At 40.2% G+C, this 18,993-nt stretch overlaps 1 protein-coding gene across 1 annotated transcript in view; it reads left to right on the forward strand.

Annotated features, from left to right (window-relative positions):
• The window catches only part of MAP2K5 (mitogen-activated protein kinase kinase 5), a 196,475-nt gene that overhangs the window by 140,542 nt on the left and 36,940 nt on the right, over nt 1-18,993 (forward strand). The window contains exons 20-21 of the mRNA XM_065412122.1: nt 13,991-14,052; nt 16,699-16,744. Coding sequence (XP_065268194.1) covers nt 13,991-14,052; nt 16,699-16,744 — 108 coding nt within the window. The remainder of the gene's footprint in view (nt 1-13,990; nt 14,053-16,698; nt 16,745-18,993) is intronic.

The raw sequence follows: 18,993 nt of genomic DNA on the forward strand, positions 1-18,993 counted from the left end.
ACTTTGTTTGTACCACGCTCAATTGCTAAATGGAGGTTGCATGTCAAGAACACTTCCAGCCTGTGGGAAATAGTTGAGTGAATTGGAGCTGTAGTATTGTTTGCTTGGCAGGTTTGTATTGTTAGAGGGTCATTTAATAAGATATATAGAGTTTAGATTAGTGGTTGCATCACCTGGAGGTGCTGACTCTTGGCAGGAGAGTATCTTGGTGGGCATTTATTCTAAGGGTTATTGTGTTCTAGGTCATGTGTAGTATTGTCCTTAACCGATGATGTATTTCTCTTCTCTTTGTGCTTTGTTAGGCATTCTAGACCCCTCCACCCCATATACTCTTGTTAATATACCCATTTTAATCTTGTTTGTTTTAATCTTAACTTGCTGTTTTTTCCCCTCCTCCTATTTCCTTTCCCTCAGCTCTTTGCCCGTGTTGGGGAACAATAATGGGACCCACTTACTGTGCTAATGTGTACTACTCTTTCTACATAAGGACCTCGTGAGAGATCATCTGTTTATTATCTGGTATTGTACAGCTGCTGCTGTTTTCAGTAAGTTCTTGCTAACATGGGTATTAGCGATTAGAAATGTTTAGTGTTGTAAGACTGATTATCTTGGGCCAAATGCTCCCCTCTGTTGCAGAGTATATAGAGGGGAGCAGATGAGGGGAAATAGGGGCTGAGAAGTCCTAAAATGCACAGGAGGGGGGAACAGAGCTCTGCCCCTCCCCTCCAGCTTGCAGCTGCTCTGCACAGCGTGTTTCCTCAGGAACCCGCAGATACTGAGGCAGAATTCCCCACCTAGCTTAATGAGGATCATAACAGCTAGAAGTGATGATCTGTAGCTTCTCTCTCCCTCAGAACCGGTAGTGCACAGCAGTGGACCACTAGCAGCACACGGCTCCTGAATGAGTCATACTACCATGGGTATGGGGGGAAACAGCAGAGAGCAACTGGCTTTCCATATGGGTGCCTTAGGATCTGTGAGGATAGGACCCGATTTCCACAGGAATTCTCAGACTCCAAAGAGCTGGTAGGCCATATTTCCTCCCCACTGAGGAGAGAATGATAATGAACCAGAGTTGTCACAAGTTTAAACTCCTGGAATCTTTTTTTTTGACTCCCTAGCTGGGACCCTTTTATGTGGAACAGGGTAATTTGGGTCCTTTTTCCCCTATAAATATGACTATCACAGAGTTGTTTAAAGAAACTTTCCTGAATTTGGGTATCCAGTGGCAGTTCAGTGCTCAACCATCCTGCCTAGGGTGGTCAAAGCGCAGGGCCTTGGAGCTTCTGTTCAGTGACCTTGCACCTAACGTGGGATGGAACTGCAGTCTGACATCTCTATGTGACTCAGTCACGTAGATGGGCTCCTGAGGGAGTCTCAAACCAGGTATCCCAAGTTGGCTCCAGGCTGATCGAGTGGGGAGAAGAGCTGGCTGGCATTGCTGCTGGCTGGTGGGGCTGATGCCATTCAGGGACCAGGATATTTTATCAAAAGCCTTTGAGTAGACCAATGGTTCTTCCTGGCAGAGATGTTTTTATTTGTAATTCCCTCCACTATACAAGGCCCGCATTCAGCAAAGCAATTTCAGCAAGTGCTTGAGTCCATCTTTATTTATCAAAGCACTTAAGCAGTGGGACTTAAGCATGTGTTTTCACTTTAAGCACATGCATAAGTGCTTTGCAGAATAGAGGCCTACATGCTTTTGATAGTGCCGTGTTTTACTATGACTGCAACATGTTTTGTAAACTGCACATTGATAGAGTTGAGTCTTGATGAGATTATACAGATAGGTTTCAGAGTAGCAGCCGTGTTAGTCTGTATCCGCAAAAAGAACAGGAGTACTTGTGGCACCTTAGAGACTAACACATTTATTTGAGCATAAGCTTTCGTGGGCTACAGCCCACTTCTTCGGATGCATAGAAGAAGTGGGCTGTAGCCCACGAAAGCTTATGCTCAAATAAATTTGTTAGTCTCTAAGGTGCCACAAGTACTCCTGTTCATTATACAGATAGGTTAGAAACAGTCGTGGTGGTGTCTCATGTTGTGGTCAGTGAGAAGAGTATTACAGTTTTTGAAATGTATCCTGGGGAAACAGAAAACTGATCATGGTCTATTTTTAATGCAAGGTACAATCCTAAGAGATCTGGTTATCTCCTTTCAAAGTTCAATATGTTGAAATTAATCCGGTTTGATTGTTTATAACAATGGTAATGCAGAATTAGCATTAAGATCTTGATTCTTCCTAACAATCATTTGTTCTGTTGGCAATCATTATTTCTCTAGAAATATTATTATCCATGCCATCAAAATAGAAAGTAATCCAAAAGTTAATGTTCTGTTCATTTATAATTATGTTTAATTCATATATGATGTATTGATGAGCAAACTTGTTAAGAGGTCGTTCTTGTGTTACATAGGTATTCTGGATTCTTAACAAACACTGTATGTGCAGTGGCACCTGACATAAGAAAAACCCTTATTTAAAAATATTTGTGGTTGTCATGAAAATGTAAACTTTGATTATGTTTGTTTTTTAATCCATGGTGAAAAATGCAGGATCATGGCTAATTCTGGAAAAGTTATTGTAAAGTTGACTTTTTAACTGAAATGTTTTTAACCTAGCAAAAATCAGTTATAAGACTCCTGAACTATAGCAGATCAAGAGAAGTGGTTTCTATTTCTTTCCATGAATAAGGACTGACATTTTCCTGCAGAAATTCCACATGTTGAGTAAGTGATTTGAGAGGTAGTTGTAAACTCTTCTGTCAATTCTTTTTGTAAGGTCTTTATTATTAATAGATGTGGTCAGGAATTTTTCACCTTTTTGTGCAAATATATCAGTTTCAACAAAACACTCTTAACGAAGGTTTCTGAGGACCCAGGAAGGGGGTGTGGGGAAGAAAGAAACATGTGCACACATGCACAGAGCCCCCCAGAATAACCAGTAGCCAATCACTTGAGATGTGGGAGAGCCAGGTTCAGTTCCTACTCAGAATCAGGTCAGTATAGAAGATGCAAGTTCAAATCTCTGCTCTGCCTGATTTGGAGCAGGGACTTGAACCTGGATCTCCCATATCTCAAGTGAGGGCCCTAGCCAGCTGCCTAGAGAGGCAATCTCTCTCTGTCCCAGTCAATATTTAACTATTTATACAAAGTGGAACAGCTCCAGTAGAAGAGATTGAGAGAGACAGATTCTCGGAAGGAAAACACATTTGGAAACCTTGAGATTTTTTATGAAACCGAGTCCTTGTTTTCTAGATAGGCCAAATTATTAATTATTATTTGGTGCTGCAGCTTAGTGAGGAGTATTGTATGAATGGGACACTTGTCTGATAGGGCCTTTGTATTGCAGCTATAAATAGGACATTCTAATTTAAGCACAATTCTTGTCATAGCATCTTCTCCCTTCCATGATAGAACTTATGCTTGATGGTCCAAAAATGAGTATATAATAGTGTTAACATCAGTTCATCCAACGGCACAGCCAGTAATATAGGCAGACTGGTGCCATTTGAGTGCTGTGTATAATTTGATATTCTAACAATCAACTTTGTTCGTCTGCAACTCTCAGAAATGTTGAATGGGAACACGGGGCAGTGTGGGTTAATCCCTACTGGGAAGGATACGCGTCGGTTGCTGTGAATGCAGCCTTTCCAGCAGCATTCCAACATGAATGAGCATGGAGTTCTGCTGAAAACAGAAGCTCAGTGCTTGGCTCGAGAGGTGTCCTGGTTGTGGCCCTGTGTTCCACAATTGCACAGCCACAGAATTTGATGTACAGTCCACTCCAGCCACAAAATCACGCTTCCGAATCTCTGGGTTCATTTTTTTCAAAAAATCATGCCTACTCATGGCGGTGAAGATAACTTGGAGACATACACAGCATGCGTGTAAATCAGTGCAGCGTTGCCTGCGGACTCGTGAAGCCATAGCTCTTAGAGGTGTATTCTGCCCCAATTCATCTCAGCAGGTTGACTCTTAAACCTAAAGATTACAATTTAAAAGCTACAGTTTTAACTATTTCACTGCTTTCAATACCAGTCTGCCTCCCGAATTCCCCAGATGTCAAAATCCCAGCTGTTCCCTGCCCAACTGCCAAAACCTCCAGCATCCCTCCTAACAACTTTTGTGATGTGGCTGTGCATTGGCTGTACAGAAGTGTGTAGCACATGGAAAACTGTGGACAGTGTAAAATAAATTGAATTCAATAATTCAGTATCAAAATAAATAACAAGGGTCACTGCACTGATTGTAAATTATGCGTTTTCATATTTAATTTATTAAAAATCTTCAGTTTAATATTTAAATGGGACTGCCTTGAATTTCCAGTCTACTACCCAGTGTGCGTTGGGGTCCAGAATTTAGGTTCAGTTGGTCATAAAGTGCATGGGGCCGAAGTCATAGTGCATTCTTGTGTCCTCCTTGTTTTATCAAAACAAGAAATGGCATTGTTCTTACGCTTCAAACCTATAGCTACACTCTTCTGTGTTGTGCAGCACACCTTGAATTCTACATGAGACTTCACTGTCTAGTTAGTTCCTCAAACATATTCTAAATAAAATATTTTTAAAACGTTAACGCTTACGATGCTCCAGCCAGCCAAATGAATTTTAGGAACACATATAGATGTTTTGGGATCCATGTGGCAAATCCCAGGAGGCCAAACCTGACAGCTCTTGGCTTTGCGGCATGTCAGCTTTCCAACCATATGTCTGTTGACTTTAGGGGTGTCTGTTATATGTCCAGAGATGGATAGATGGATGAAACTTGTGCTATGGACCACATCCAATAGGCAATCCCCTGTCTTAAACAACTGCTTGGAATTATCCCCAAGCTTTCCAGGGCTATTTGGTTTGGCTCTTATTTAGTTAAAGTATCTCTATTAGGAAACCAGTTGTTGTTGGTCCCATGAGTGGTTGCTTAAACCAGATTTCATTGTACTGTACCATTTGTGGTTGAGTTCCAGCTTCTTTTTCAATAGCCGTCTTAAAGCGATTCTTTTTTGGCTGAAAGTTTCCATAGCTGGTCTCAGCACATAGGTGATTTGGTTAGTTTGTTTTTAAAAAATTCCGCTCTTCTGAGTTACGGTCAGGGCAGGGGGGGAAGCAAATTATTTTTCCTTTGTTCTAATCAGATTTTTTATGTTTGCATAATGTAGAACCAGAAACATTAGACACTTCAGACTTGCTATATCGTTTTGAATTAGACTATTCGCATGAGCACGGACTGCTTTTGTGAGTAAGGGATTGCAGCATTGGGATCGCTGCATGTTTTGCAGCTATTAGGACTTTTAAAACAGTCCGGTTTGAAGAAAATAGTTTTATTAGTTTTAGTCATGAAAGCTTAAATTTGGAAGTTCACATGTGAGAACTTTTCTATGATTTTTGGATATATGTTCTCTTCTGTTTTTTAAATCTCTTTGTTAATTCACCCCACCCCTGCAGAGAAACTAAGCTTCACAGGACTGCAATTTGGCTCAGGTTCAAGGAGTTTACAAGCTCCACAAACTGAAGAGCTCTGAATGTCTTCTTTTTTTCATTCATAATGCTGGGAAATTTAAAAGCAAAAATGAGCATTAATGCAATGTTAGTGTTCAAACATCATGCATTCAAATGTCAACAGATTCCAAAATGTAAGGCTTCCTCTGCAAAATTAACTTGCCCATAAAGCACATACTCCATGTTGTAGTTTCTATTCCTGGTTTCCTGGTCAAATGCAACCTTTCATTTATTGTTGCAGCATAGCTTTAAAAATATACAGTATGTGCAACATGACCAAATTAATGTTACAAGAGAAACATTAACCTTTCGAGAGCTTAACTTCTCAAACGTAATGTTGCACCAATGCTCATTTTTGGATACTTCAATCTACGTTATATAATATAGACTAGCAGCCTGCATAGGATCAATATTAAGCACAGCTTGACTTTTCCTTTATGAATCTTTTTATAGAATTTTTCTATCTATGTTGCTATCAGAAGGTAATATACAGACTTTGCATAGATTTCTATATTTTAATCCTGAAAACTTTTATATTATGTTTCTGAAGAGAGAAGAAAGTCAAGTATCAGAATATATGTATATAAATTATGACCTATATATACATATACAAAATCCATAAATAATACGGTCCATCATAATTTATGTTCTAGACCAATTGTACTTGTATTGAGACAGAAACTGTGACCTTACCAGTGTATGAGATTCAAAGACTTATATAGGAACAAGGTAAAACCACAGGTAGGAATTGCTGAATAATTACCTTTAGACCAACCTGAGCAAGAACCTTCCCAAGAGGGTGAGCTCATTTAATGGTTCCTAAAACTCAATCTTGTGGATGTCAATGGTCATGCTTGATTATTTGCAGCAGTGTTTTATGAAAAAGCAATACAAATGCAGTGGGAGTATACAGAGGAAAAAGGCAACAATAAATGGTTTTTGTTTTTCAAGTGAAGTCCCTTTGGTGTGAACAGGAAGAGGCTGTGTTTCATGCTGCTGTGCCTTAGCTATTTGAAAGGGGGGGGTGTATACATGTATCTACCCAAAACATGGCTGTGCTCTGGTAGCTTATGATCGACAAGAGACCAGCAATGAGAAGAAAAAATTCTGATGTTTGTTTTTAGAGAGAAAGCAATTACAGTTACGGTTAAAAGATTAACCTGTTTTCCAGCTACCTATACACTTATCTGCAAGGGATAAAAAAAACCTTCAGAGAGCCATATTAACAAGTACAAAGCTTGGCAAAAGGTAGAAAATGACATAATATACATTGTAGGTTATTCCTAAGGTTAGTTACTCTGTTCACCTTTCTTGCCTGTGCCAAATTCTGGAAAACATTTTACAGTAGCAAATGCCTCAGGAGAAAAATGACTGAAGACTTGAAATATCTCGAGTGTGATTATATGTGAGATTATATATGTTTATGCACACAAGTATATCTATAATTCCTCCACCCTGTCCCCGCAAGAACTTGGGTAGTAGACAAGGCTATCCTGCTGAACAGCCAGTTCTCGCTTGATTTGAGGTGTTGAGGGTAGTCTCAGTGTTTGGGTGGATAAAACAATGGCCTTTCAACCTTGTTTCTAGTCCAGCTGGAGATCCTGAAATAAATGAGTTTACTGCTGACTCTCCAGTCCCAGCAGACAGAATTTCACACCAAAATGCCCCCACATATAATTTGTCACAATTGGCACCTACCACTAAGAAAAGAGCAAGGACTGGCCCAGCTTACAAATGTAGTCATCTTTCACCTTCCAGCTCAGGGTTGGCAGTAAAATTGGGACAGTCTAGAAATGCTCTAAGTCTGGCTATCTGAGTCTCCTCCAGCCTCCGTTGTATTCTGCAAACCTTGTTACTCTTAAGAATTCACCTGTAGTCAGATTTGTGGAGGAATCTTAAAACAGATTTAGTAAGAAGTCAGCATATTTTTAGGAATATTGTCTTTTTAGGAATACAGCTGAATGTGGTCAATATTTCAATCCATTGGTCACATTTAAGTAGCTTTGTAACTACAGTGGATTTATAACTCATAATTGCACAGAGTTTGTTTCTGCTTAGTGTAAAATGTAGCAGTTCTGAAAATCAGGCTGAGTATTTACCCACAGCTGTCTTTCTCATAATTAAATGTTGGCTAATGTGTAAAAATAAATGTGTTCTTTGAAAATTCACTTTAAAGTTGCTAAGTAGTAAAAGAGAAGCAGGACACAGTAGTAGTGCCTAAAAATTCTATAACCCTGTTCAGGTTGGTCGGGTATCCCAAAACTCTGCTCATCGGAGTGATTTATTAAGCACTGCAGATGTGCCCATTAACTACAAGAAACAAGGTCTCTGTCCAGAGGAGACTGCAATCTCAGAGCCAGGGTATATTGGGGAAACTCCGAGAAGGGGGTAACTTGGGTTTTGTTTGTTCTCTTACGTTAACTCTCCTCTCGTGGCCAGCGGGCCATGCCATCTCCTTCTGCACAAACACATGCACAGAGGAAAATCTTATATAAAATAGCAGTAGCTCTGGAGCTGTGGAAAATGTCACAGAGAGGAAGGGTTAGCAGCTGAGCAAAGCCTCCTAATAGCATAGAGCCAGTGGACTTGCTACAAATCTGGCCTCTGTCTTTCAGGTAGCAGGGCACTTGAGCTTGTCTCTGCCCTGCTATACAGTTGGCCTCCTTCCTGGAACCATCTTGATAGCCATGCTGCCATAGCTGGTCTATGGCACAGCCCTGAAGGTGAGTAGAGGTTGTAGGTTGGAAGTTGGTCTTGGGTGTCATTAACTTGAGAATGTTTCCAAGAAGATCATGCCACCTAGAGCAGCAGCTCCCTGAATTTGTTCCTTTCCAGGTAACTATGCCCACTGCAAAACACACACACACACACACACACACACACACACACACACACACACACGGAGGTAAGCATGCCAAATACATTTTTGCTCCCTTCTTTCTTTAACTTTTGGGGCTGGTTTGTATGACTACGGCCTGATCCTCAGTAGTGTTTCTATACCTGCTGAAGGTAAGGGAGTTCTGGTTGCTCAGTGCTTCTCAGACCAGAAGGAATGGAGAGGCTCTAGGTTTGTGTAGTGCAAGGATCGGCAACCTTTGGCCCACGGCCCGCCAGGGTAAGCACCCTGGCGGGCCGGGCTGGTTTGTTTACCTGCCACGTCCGCAGGTTCAGTCGATTGTGGCTTCCACTGGCCGCGGTTCGCTGCTCCAGGCCAATGGGGGCTGTGCGAAGCTGCGCGGGCCGAGGGATGTGCTGGCCGCCGCTTCCCACAGCCCCCATTGGCCTGGGACGGCGAACCGCAGCCAGTGGGAGCCGCGATCGGCCGAACCTGCGGACGCGACAGGTAAACAAATCAGCCCGGCCCGCCAGGGTGCTTATCCTGGCGGGCCGCAGGCCAAAGGTTGCCGATCCCCGGTGTAGTGAATGAGGATAAAACCCAGACCTTGTAACCTATATGCACAGATTGAAAATGAGCATTTGAATTCTGGAGACTATGTTCATTTCTCCAAAGCCAGTCCCTCTCTCTTTAAAGAAGAGGGATTCAAAAGAGATTCTCTAAGTGTAAATATTCCCATGTCTTCATTTAGATAATGCAACTTACCTAAATGCCGTGAAAGTCGATAAGCTCTATAGCAGAGCGTTGTCACTTTATAAATTAAATATCAGGAGCAGTGTTTGAAGTTTAAAGCCCTCCCGCCTCCCTCTAGCTCAGATTTTCTGCTGCTGTGCTTTTTTCTTTATGCCTGAGCACCTTGCTGACAAGTGCTAATAACAAGATGCCAAGAATGGGTCCAGTTGGAGTTACCACCCATTAAACATTCTGAACTTGTCCTTTCGCTCATAGATTGTGCATAATTAATAATTAAACGGTTTCAGTTGTAATGGGTTGACCTTCCTGAACTGTTCATTATTCACAAGGCAAAGGCATCACTCAAACTTTTTTTTTTCCCCCACTGCCCTTCTCTGTACTCACTGTACATGCTCGTTTCAGTTGTTTTTGAGAATCAGGCTGACCACGCGCTTCAAAAGCTGCCGAGACTTAAACGTTGTCCTTTTCTGTGTTAGGTCTCGCTTACATAAATGTTGTTTTGATACTTGGGCCAGTAGGGTGTTTTTGGGAACAAGATGCAGAGGAGAAAATGGCTTGTATAGTTCTAAAAGCTGATTGGCATCAGCCTCCCAGGAATATATTTATGGCTCTATTGTTAAGGTTGTATCAACCTTCCCATGAATAAGCCGTTCTGTTTAGAAGTTGGTAATTTAGAAATAGAAATACAGAAGAACCCCTGGATTGAAGCTCTGACATATTGACCAAAGGATGCCAATTTTTACTGAAAATTGTAGAGTCCATTTTATTGGGGTTTTTTAGTTTAAAAAGTGTGTACCTCTTCCCCATCCTCTTCCAAACTTCACACTGCATTCTTTTAGCCTTGTATAGAATAAGACTCTGTTCTTTGGTAGAATGAAATAAGGTTGGTCATTAGATCTCATGTGGGCAATTCACTAACATTACCCCACATGTGTGACAATATTGTCTTACGCAGAATGTGCAAAAAAATTTGAGCATGAAGACTTGGCGGGGCTTTGTTTTATTTTATCATATTTTCATCCCCTTGAGAGTCCACCAGTGCTCCAGTCTAGTGAACTTCAGGACACAACGTAATATGTATTTTTTTGCTTAGATTTTGTTTGACTTTTTGTTTCATATGTAACAACACAGTGGTTGCTCAAATTTCAGCAGGTAGCAACAGCAACATTTTACATATCGGGAGTAGTTTCATGTACAGAGTATTTTTAAATTTGTAACTAAGCACATAGAACAAACTCACTCTCTAAATAAAAATATTAATGTTAATATTAGTGCATGGGATGGATATGATAATCTAATGTGTGTGTTCAATCTCCAGCTACTATGATTTCAAAAATTCTATGTATGTCAGCAAGCTCAGTGGCCGATTTTTAATGCTTTACTATGAAAGAAGTTAGGTTGATTGTCTGCTCTTTCCGGTGGAGGCTAAAATGTGTTTCCTCCTGGCCTATCTCTTGCATGCTTGTAGATTTCAGCAGGTATTTTCAGAAGTGAAATGAAGGTGTTAATTTGATGCACTTAGCTGACTTTGGTGCAATTATGTATGTGCAGTTTAACAGAATAGAATTTCATGTCTTAAATTCAATTCATTCTCCATGCATAGGTATCACTTTGGCTTGTTTGGTGTCCCAGGGAAGATAAAATGACAGCTTTAATCAAGTTGGCTAGTTGGCAATTCATTAAACTATTTTATATCATACTTTGTAATGAGGCCTTAGCTCGTAGTAAGTTTTATGTGGGAATCTGTATTGAATCCCATAGCAGAATTTGAATATTCTTAATAAATCTCGTCTCAAAAAAGTGACCTCTGACTTGCTTAGAATAATAATTTCCAAATGTCACTTCCTGTTTGGCCCCATTGCAAACTGGACAACTCAGCATCTTTCTTCCCTGGACTCCAGGTTGTTGAGTTTTCAATACCTATGGCACACATTTTCAGAATGGTTCACAGAACATCACTACTACTTCACTTTACCAGTATGGTTTAAATTACAGTATGTACTCGGAATATTATTCTTTCATAGTGAAATTTGCTGGCCGTCTGCCTAGGGGTGGGTGTCGCCTAGTGACTTTAGTTAGGGCCTGCTCTTGCACGTTGTGGGTGTGGAGTGTTGCTCATATAAGATAAAAAGTGATGAGCTGGACAGAGGTCAGTGTTAATAGGTGTGCTACCATGTGGTCGCCAAGTTATCTGTGCCCATTAGCAGAAGTGAGCCTTAAGGACTGCATCCGAAGCCCATGGAACTCAGTGGAAAGACTAGAGTTAAGCACCCAATTTACATGCTGAGAATCATGTAGGTTCATCCTCCACCTACTGCCCCCACTTCTTTTTATTCTAAACTTCTGAGAGTAGAGTACCACCTGGAAACTGCTGTGATTGATGTCCTCACAGCCTAGCTTATAAGTGCCTAAGATAGAAGGGAGCTGGCGTGCAGTGAGTTAGAAATTTCCACTCATTGTGGATGACTGTGCCTAGCCTGTAACCTCGCTTGCACCCAGGTGAAGCCTCCTTTCTCGCTTGGCTGGAGCACAGCAACCTTGTGCTACTTGTCGTGCTCTGTATGAGGAGTTGCAGGACAAAGGAATTAATGATGTTGCGTTATTGAGTGCCTTGCAGTTTTTCAGTGTGGTGTTTCTTATAGTTCTGTTGATTCCTGTACCAGGGAACCCGGGAACTCTAGTTCCAGTGAAGTAGAGAGAGTCTCCAATTGCTTCATACAATTCAGTGGATTTTCACTCCACTTTCCATAATGTAGTTTCACTCTGGTATAGGCAGATCCCGTGGTGCTACCCTCTTTGTGATTGCAGAAATTATCACCTACCAAATAGGTGTTAAGTGCTGCCTGCCCCTCCTCCTCCACTCTGGCATAAATTGATCCACGTTTGCAGTTCTCAGAAGATGAGCATTTTAGACTCCTCCTCACTTGTGCCCCAGGTGGGATTGGCAGTGCTCTCTTCTGATGGCGGGGTGGTCCCTGCACAGAACTAGCTCCCCAGAGTGCTCTGCGGGGGTAGCTCCAGCTTCCAGGTGTCAAAGAGTTGTGTGAAATATATCCGGTGAGTGTTTCGTGCGTTATGTGGGTTTGTTCTGTTTTAATCCACCCATCCCACTTGGGAGAGGGGGCAGTTACCATTTCTAAACTCAGACATGAGTATAAGTAGGCTTCTACTGGACAGCAGAAAACCCTGGAAATATGTACACCAGCCTGTCTCCACTCAGCACAAGTGCACCTGAAATTTTGCCCTGAATTTTTCATCTTACATCTGAGTAACTTCCTAGTTTAGAGAATCACATGTAGGAAAGTTTAAAGACACTGTGTTCCCTTACGTTTCTTCTACTCTCCAGTGGAAAGCTTCCTATATTTATGTCTTTTTTTTTAAGTTTAGAAATACTAACCTTTCCCTCTTCTAGGACAAATCTAACAAGAACTAAGGTTCATGATGTCAAACATTCTCTACATTTAATAGAACTCTCTGAAAATTGTAAAGCAATTTTGGCTTCTCCTTTTACTCTTCATTTACTTTTGATTTAATTGTATTTTCCAGCAGTTTCCAAATGTTTGGATTGGAAACGAAACCTTAATAAGAGTTCTGGTTAATTTTCTGTCTTGTAATTACCTATCTCATTTTTCTGATAATTGGCCACAGCAATTATATGTATATTTACTAATCACATAGGAGGCTCTGCAGTTGTATCTATCTGCCACCATTGATAATGACACAAACATTGCAGAGGTGCTTTTATCATCATCTTTTTTCCACTACATCAAAGCTATTTCCTCGCATTCTCAATAATGAATACATGCATGCATTTGACACAGTTGTGTGCTAGAGAAATTGTTTGGCTCCCACCAAATGCTGCACGCTCTGAGTTTCTTGCCTGCAGCGCTGGAAGGTTGTATGTAATGATATATTGCTCATCCAAATGGCCAAAGCACTCCAAAGCACAGTGAGATTAAAATAAGTCATTCCTTTGTTAATTTAAATAGGTGCATGTATCATACTTTGCAGGGTACTTTGTGTAGGGATGTCAGGAAGGAAAAAAGCCGCCGAAAGGTATTTTTAATAGCAAATGAGAATAGATGAGAATGGAGTCATTTGCAGCTGCCTGTTTTATGTGGCTCTCTTGTTCCAACTGTAGGTCTAATGAGATGACACTGTTAAAGTACTCTGCAGTGTAATTTCATTACATCCTGAGCTGTTACACTATAAACACAGTGGAGCGCTCTGTCATTCTTGGAAAAACTCCTAAATTCGTAAAGCCCTCCTTTGCAAATGGTAATGTTATTTGCTCTCGGTGTCGTTTTTTTCTTGTGCTCTTAATTTATTTGCTTTCATAAATACTTGGTAGTTAATTTAGCTAGGCTGGCAAATCTTCCATTATAATTTATTTTATTTCTTGTAAGAATTTTTCTTTTAAATCAGCAAGAGCTATGCATAGTCGGACAGCTCTGAAATGAATATGTGTAAATAAACATGAGTGTAAATAAAAAGTGAATTCAGTGAAAGAAACAAAGGTCAACACAAGAATAATTTCACAGCTCTTCGTTAATTACAAGACCATTTGTGTGTTACTTAAATAATCATTAATTTCTCATTTACACTTTCCCTACCTTCCTTTCTACCCTGTGGCTATCATTGTCCTTTTTTCACCTCTCCTCGGTGTCTTTCCCCATGTTTCTACCCATTGTGTAATACTCATTACTTTAAATTCAGTGTTTTATAACACATGTTCAGAAGAATTTGTACCTTTTTCTCTTTTTCTCTGTGTGAGATGGGGCATTGTTGCTTACTCCGTTTTTAATGTTATATTGCTTCCCTTTTTAAAAATTGTCCTCACTTCTTCTGACTCTTTCTTCCTTCCCTTCTCCCTCCCTCCCCCCAAATATCAAACCAATCCCAGGAATCGCCAGTCCTTCCAGTTGGGGAGTTCTCTGAGCCATTTGTACACTTCATCACTCAATGGTAAGCTCAGTTTGCAAACATGCCATGCCCTCAATGTAAATGATACATGCCATTAACTCCGCAGCTCCATGAGACCTTATGGCTTCCCCTGCATCCTTTCTGAGGCGAGAGGGACTCGGGGGCCTTGGGCAGATGGGGCAGCAAAGCTGAGCAAACTGTTTAAATTATGTAAACGTTATTTACACGAAGGGTCGTAAAAGTACGGTACTTAAGAGGGCTTTTCCTGTTTTAATAAACTGCTATGAATCTGGGTGCATTCTTGTGCACAGAGACTATTTTAAGAATTCAATTGGGAGGGTTGGGGGAAAGAGAGAATCATATTTATAACTTCATTATTCAGAGCTGCTTGTATTATTACTCATACAACTGCCTCAATGTTTAGAAAGGTAAACAATGTCCTTGATTAATTCATTGGCTTTCCAGTAAGTAATTTTTATTCGGAGTCATATTTTAAAGTACACCATAGGGCTGAATAGTTCAGTGGAAGGCACTTTAAATTTCAGAGAGAGGGGAGAAAATATTGTTGAAAGAATAAATTTCCTAAGCACCAAAAGGTTAAAGCTCTAAGTACAATTCATTGTAACAAACAGGAGAGAGGAAATGCTTATTGTTTTGTGTTTTTTTTAATGTCTCATTTACACAGGAAGCAGCTATTTAAGTAATAAAATGAAGGCAGAATAACTGACATTGAACTTTGTATAAATGTGATGTTTTTGACTAAGATGTTCCCGTTTATTAAAATGCACTCTCTGGGCCAGCTGGCGTAAATTGGCAGCACCAATGGAGTCAGTGTAATCAATGGAGCTATGCCAGTTTCTGCCAGCCGAGAATCTGGCCCTGCAGCAGTGTTTAGGAAAGGAATGATTTAGGAATCTTTCCCAGTGAAGCCAGTGAGGTTAAAGGCACGGAGCCCCACACAGGATCAGGCCCATGGCTGTCTGCGATGTAGTAGATTGTGCTTTAAAACATTTCAAGTTCTCTAGCACATATTAGGGCCAATGAGCCAAAAACTATGCAAATAAAATGAATATTCAGATAATTTAATACATTATGTATGAAACAATTCCAAGAAACTCTCTCTCAAGATTCCCATAGTGTGTGGCAAGTGGTATTGAAAATGAAGAATACACAGTGTGATTTATCAGTTAATTAAAATAATAAATACACAGTTTGTGTTTATCTAATACAGGCCTCATTTTTGATGGATACAATTTACGGCAGACCACAATGTTCAGTGATTTTACAGCATAACTCACTGATGTGCAGGAGGCTGCACCTTTTTATCCCTTCCAAAAAAATTAATTCGATGTTGCATAAAAAATATTATTGAGAAAGAAGGAGGGCTAACCTGTGTTAAAATTTCCACAGATGTCAAGAAACATGAATGATGGTGGATAATAGCCTGGTTTTCCCAAGAGATACAGCTACTTTGGAATATCAGATTAGGACTGTTACCCACCCACGATTCAGACAGCTTGCATTACTTGCTAATGTGTGCATTATCTGAGGTGCATGTGGTTATAAGGAAGGCAAATTGTCCTTTGAATCATTAATGGTACTATGGCCCCTATTTACTACAAGAATATTTACATTTTTTTAGATATAGTTGAATATTCACCTGTACAGTATGCAGCTTATAGCACAAGGTATTATTGTCCAAAAAATTACGTTGTATACCATTTTAGCAATTGACTTCTATAAGTATTAGACACATCAAGTGAAGAGCACATCAGACTTGGTCTTTATGCCAGTTACACCATAAACTCTGGCTGTTTGGATGTAATCCAATTAGTCAGTAGGCAGCTCCTGATGGTCACCTCAGTGCCATGTTATAGTGCTTCTTCATGCGGCTAAACTCAGCCTACAAAAGCTAATTGCACCTGTTGCATACAAAACTAGGACTATTTGGATGAGAAACTTGATCTAATAAACCGCTTAATGCTCCATAACGAACTATCAGCCTGCAAAGCAGTGGAAATAAGTGTAAAAAAATTAAGGGGGACACTCCAGGACGACATCATGCAACGCTATAGCTGTTTAGTGTTAAAAATTAAATTTCCCACCTGTGTGTATTCTACTTCTGTCCAGCTACATCATAATGTCAAAATGAGAAAAAATTTACCATGATTTCTCAGTTGATTCGTTTATACTGATCACTATATTTAAAGGAATCCCCAGTAACAAGGACCCCCAAATTAATTTAGAAAATAATTGGTCCCAGACATGGTAAGAGAACACTCTTTGGAAGTTTGTGGTAGATCTGACCAGCTTTCAGAAGTGATAAAAGTGACCCATCACATTACAGTCTTGAAATCTTGAAATGCTCAGACACTATAACAAGACAAGTAGAAAATCGGTCCATATTCTACAGAATCTTCTCATCAGCAATTGAATACATAACAGTTTTATTAAGGATGCAGTACCACTGTTCGGAATCAAAATCTGAAAAAAGAAGAGAGAAATTGCTTAACATTTTGGGTGCTCTTAGGAGCCATGTCTTCAGTTTGTACTTGATAAAGTTAAGAGGTACATGGAAATTCTAGGCATGATCTGCCTGTGTTTAAAGGAAGAAGTCTTCAGTATTTAAGCATGTGAAATAAATGAACAGTTGTTTATATATAACCATTTCACTTTTATGATACATAGCATGAGAAAGCAACCAAAGGAAAGGCCAGCACCTGAAGACTTAATGGTAAGTGGAACTCTGTCATGTATATTGAAGTATATCTGTTTTTCTCACCAGTACTTGCAAAGTTAAATATCAACTTTGTCTCTACATTGTGCAGCAACAATATATTTGCAAAGCGCACACAGAAACCAAGGCCTGGTCTACACTGGGTGGGGGGTCGACCTAAGATACGCAACTTCAGCTACGCAAATAGCGTAGCTGAAGTCGGCGTATCTTAGGTCGATTTACCTCGCCGTGAGGACGGCGGTGAGTCGACCACTGCCACTCCCCCGTCGACTCCGCTTCCACCTCTCGCCACGGTGGAGTTCCAGAGTCGACGGCAGAGCGATCAGGGATCGATTTTATCCCGTCTACACTAGATCGATCACTACCCGCCGAGTTTTGCCATTGACTTGAGTGGGGCCAGGATTTCACCCCAAGGTTACCAAGTTTACTGCATATGGTGGGTGGAATCTTGCCTCCATTGACATCAGTGGCAAAACTCCCATTGACTTCAATGCAGTCAGGAATTCACCTGATCTTTTCTTGGGACTTCCATGCAGGTATCAATTTCAGTCAAAACCATTTTGAAGCTAAATGCAAAGGTCTTTCAGTTTGCCTGTTCAGGGATTACAATTTAATGTCAGTCATTCTTTGTCATCATTTACCACTCAGAACCTTTCAAAACCTGAAGATTGAAAACAGAGGATATGTTCAATGTATTACAGCGTTAATGAAATCCTACAGGAAATTCCTGTTGTCACTGTTTTTGTTTATATTCTAGAATGAAATTAGATTGGCTGTAGAGGATCAAGTTCATATGTATCTTTCCTCAGAAAGACTTCCAGTGTCTTGTTTTTGGCTCAGAGGCAGCTTTCTTTGCTTGTAAATGGCATTTTTTAGTCAAGCAGTAATAGGAGGAGAGCTGTTCCCAAACAATTCCCAAGTGGTCATTTGTTTAATGCAGAATGTTGATTTGACAATGCACAAGCTGTTAGAATAATGGTAGTATCTAGCATTAGTAAACAATAATTATAGTCCACTCCTACTAATGTTTCACACACCATTCCCTGTCTTTAAAGTGTTATTATGTTGCTTATCACTGCCAGATGTACTTTGTAGATTTATATAAATGATGATGTTTTTCCATTCTTTGCATTGCATACTTAAGGATAACTTTAAGCGACAGTAACAAGATAACAAAATATACATGTAACTTACCTCCTTTCTTTCTTACATGCTGTGAACGGGGGGCATTGCAGCTGTTCTCCACTTAGAGACTTACCTCTAAAATTACACTTTGAGGCAGATAGCTCAGAATTCAGACTTGTCATAGTGTAGGCCCTGCTCAACAAAGCATTTAACTGTGTACCTAATTTTTAACCATATTAACGTCAATGGATCTTCTCCCATGCTTAAGTTAGGCACACGCTTAAATACCTTGCTCAATTAGGGCCTTAAAATTCACCAAAACCCCCTCCACTTTGCATCAGTATGTGTTTGTTATCAAGGATTTAGACAGCCTTATTTTGTCCTTTTTTTTTTTTTTTATTAACTTTTGATGGTTGGAAAATTCTTGCAGTTAGTCACATCTGAGAAAACTTGGAACAGGTTCTAGAGATGGAGACACATTTACCTTGTGCATTATTATGCTATGGCTGGATAGCTTAGCTATTAAAACAACGGAATAGGGTTTCATAAAACCTATATCTGTTTGTAAATGCATGTTTCAATGATGCAATAAGGCCTGCCACTTATAAATAAAACATCTGCCGATCTCACGTACACCCATAAGTATATATGTATGTATTTGTAAGCAATAACACCACTCCAGGGTGTAGAGTCATAAAAATGAGGCCAAAGGGTGAGTGCCTATCGTACTGGGGAAGTGCATATATATATCTTTACAACTACATGCCCTGGAGTATGTTGTTCCTCTTTTAAAATGGTATTTTTAAAATAATTTTAGAAGAGTAGCTATTGGGGAAAATAACTTACTACTTTAAAAAAAAAATCTTTTAGTACTCAACATTTCCCCCTCGTACTGCTCTCTGTTTAATTAGAAATGGACATATAGCCGTTAAATACACTACACACAGAGCTGGCCTGATGGTTAAATGAAAGAGCAGCCCCCCTCCCTGCCCCCCAACATGGAAAATGGTATTTGTGACTCAGCTTGATTCCCCACTCCGAGCCTGGCAGGGCTGAGAGCCGCCCCATGCTGGTCTGCAGCAAGCTCTGACACCAGCTTGGGGCCCACTCTCCAGAGCAAG

This window comes from Emys orbicularis, chromosome 10, assembly GCF_028017835.1.
Source record: "Emys orbicularis isolate rEmyOrb1 chromosome 10, rEmyOrb1.hap1, whole genome shotgun sequence".
In the NCBI taxonomy this organism is placed as follows: Eukaryota; Metazoa; Chordata; order Testudines; family Emydidae; genus Emys; species Emys orbicularis.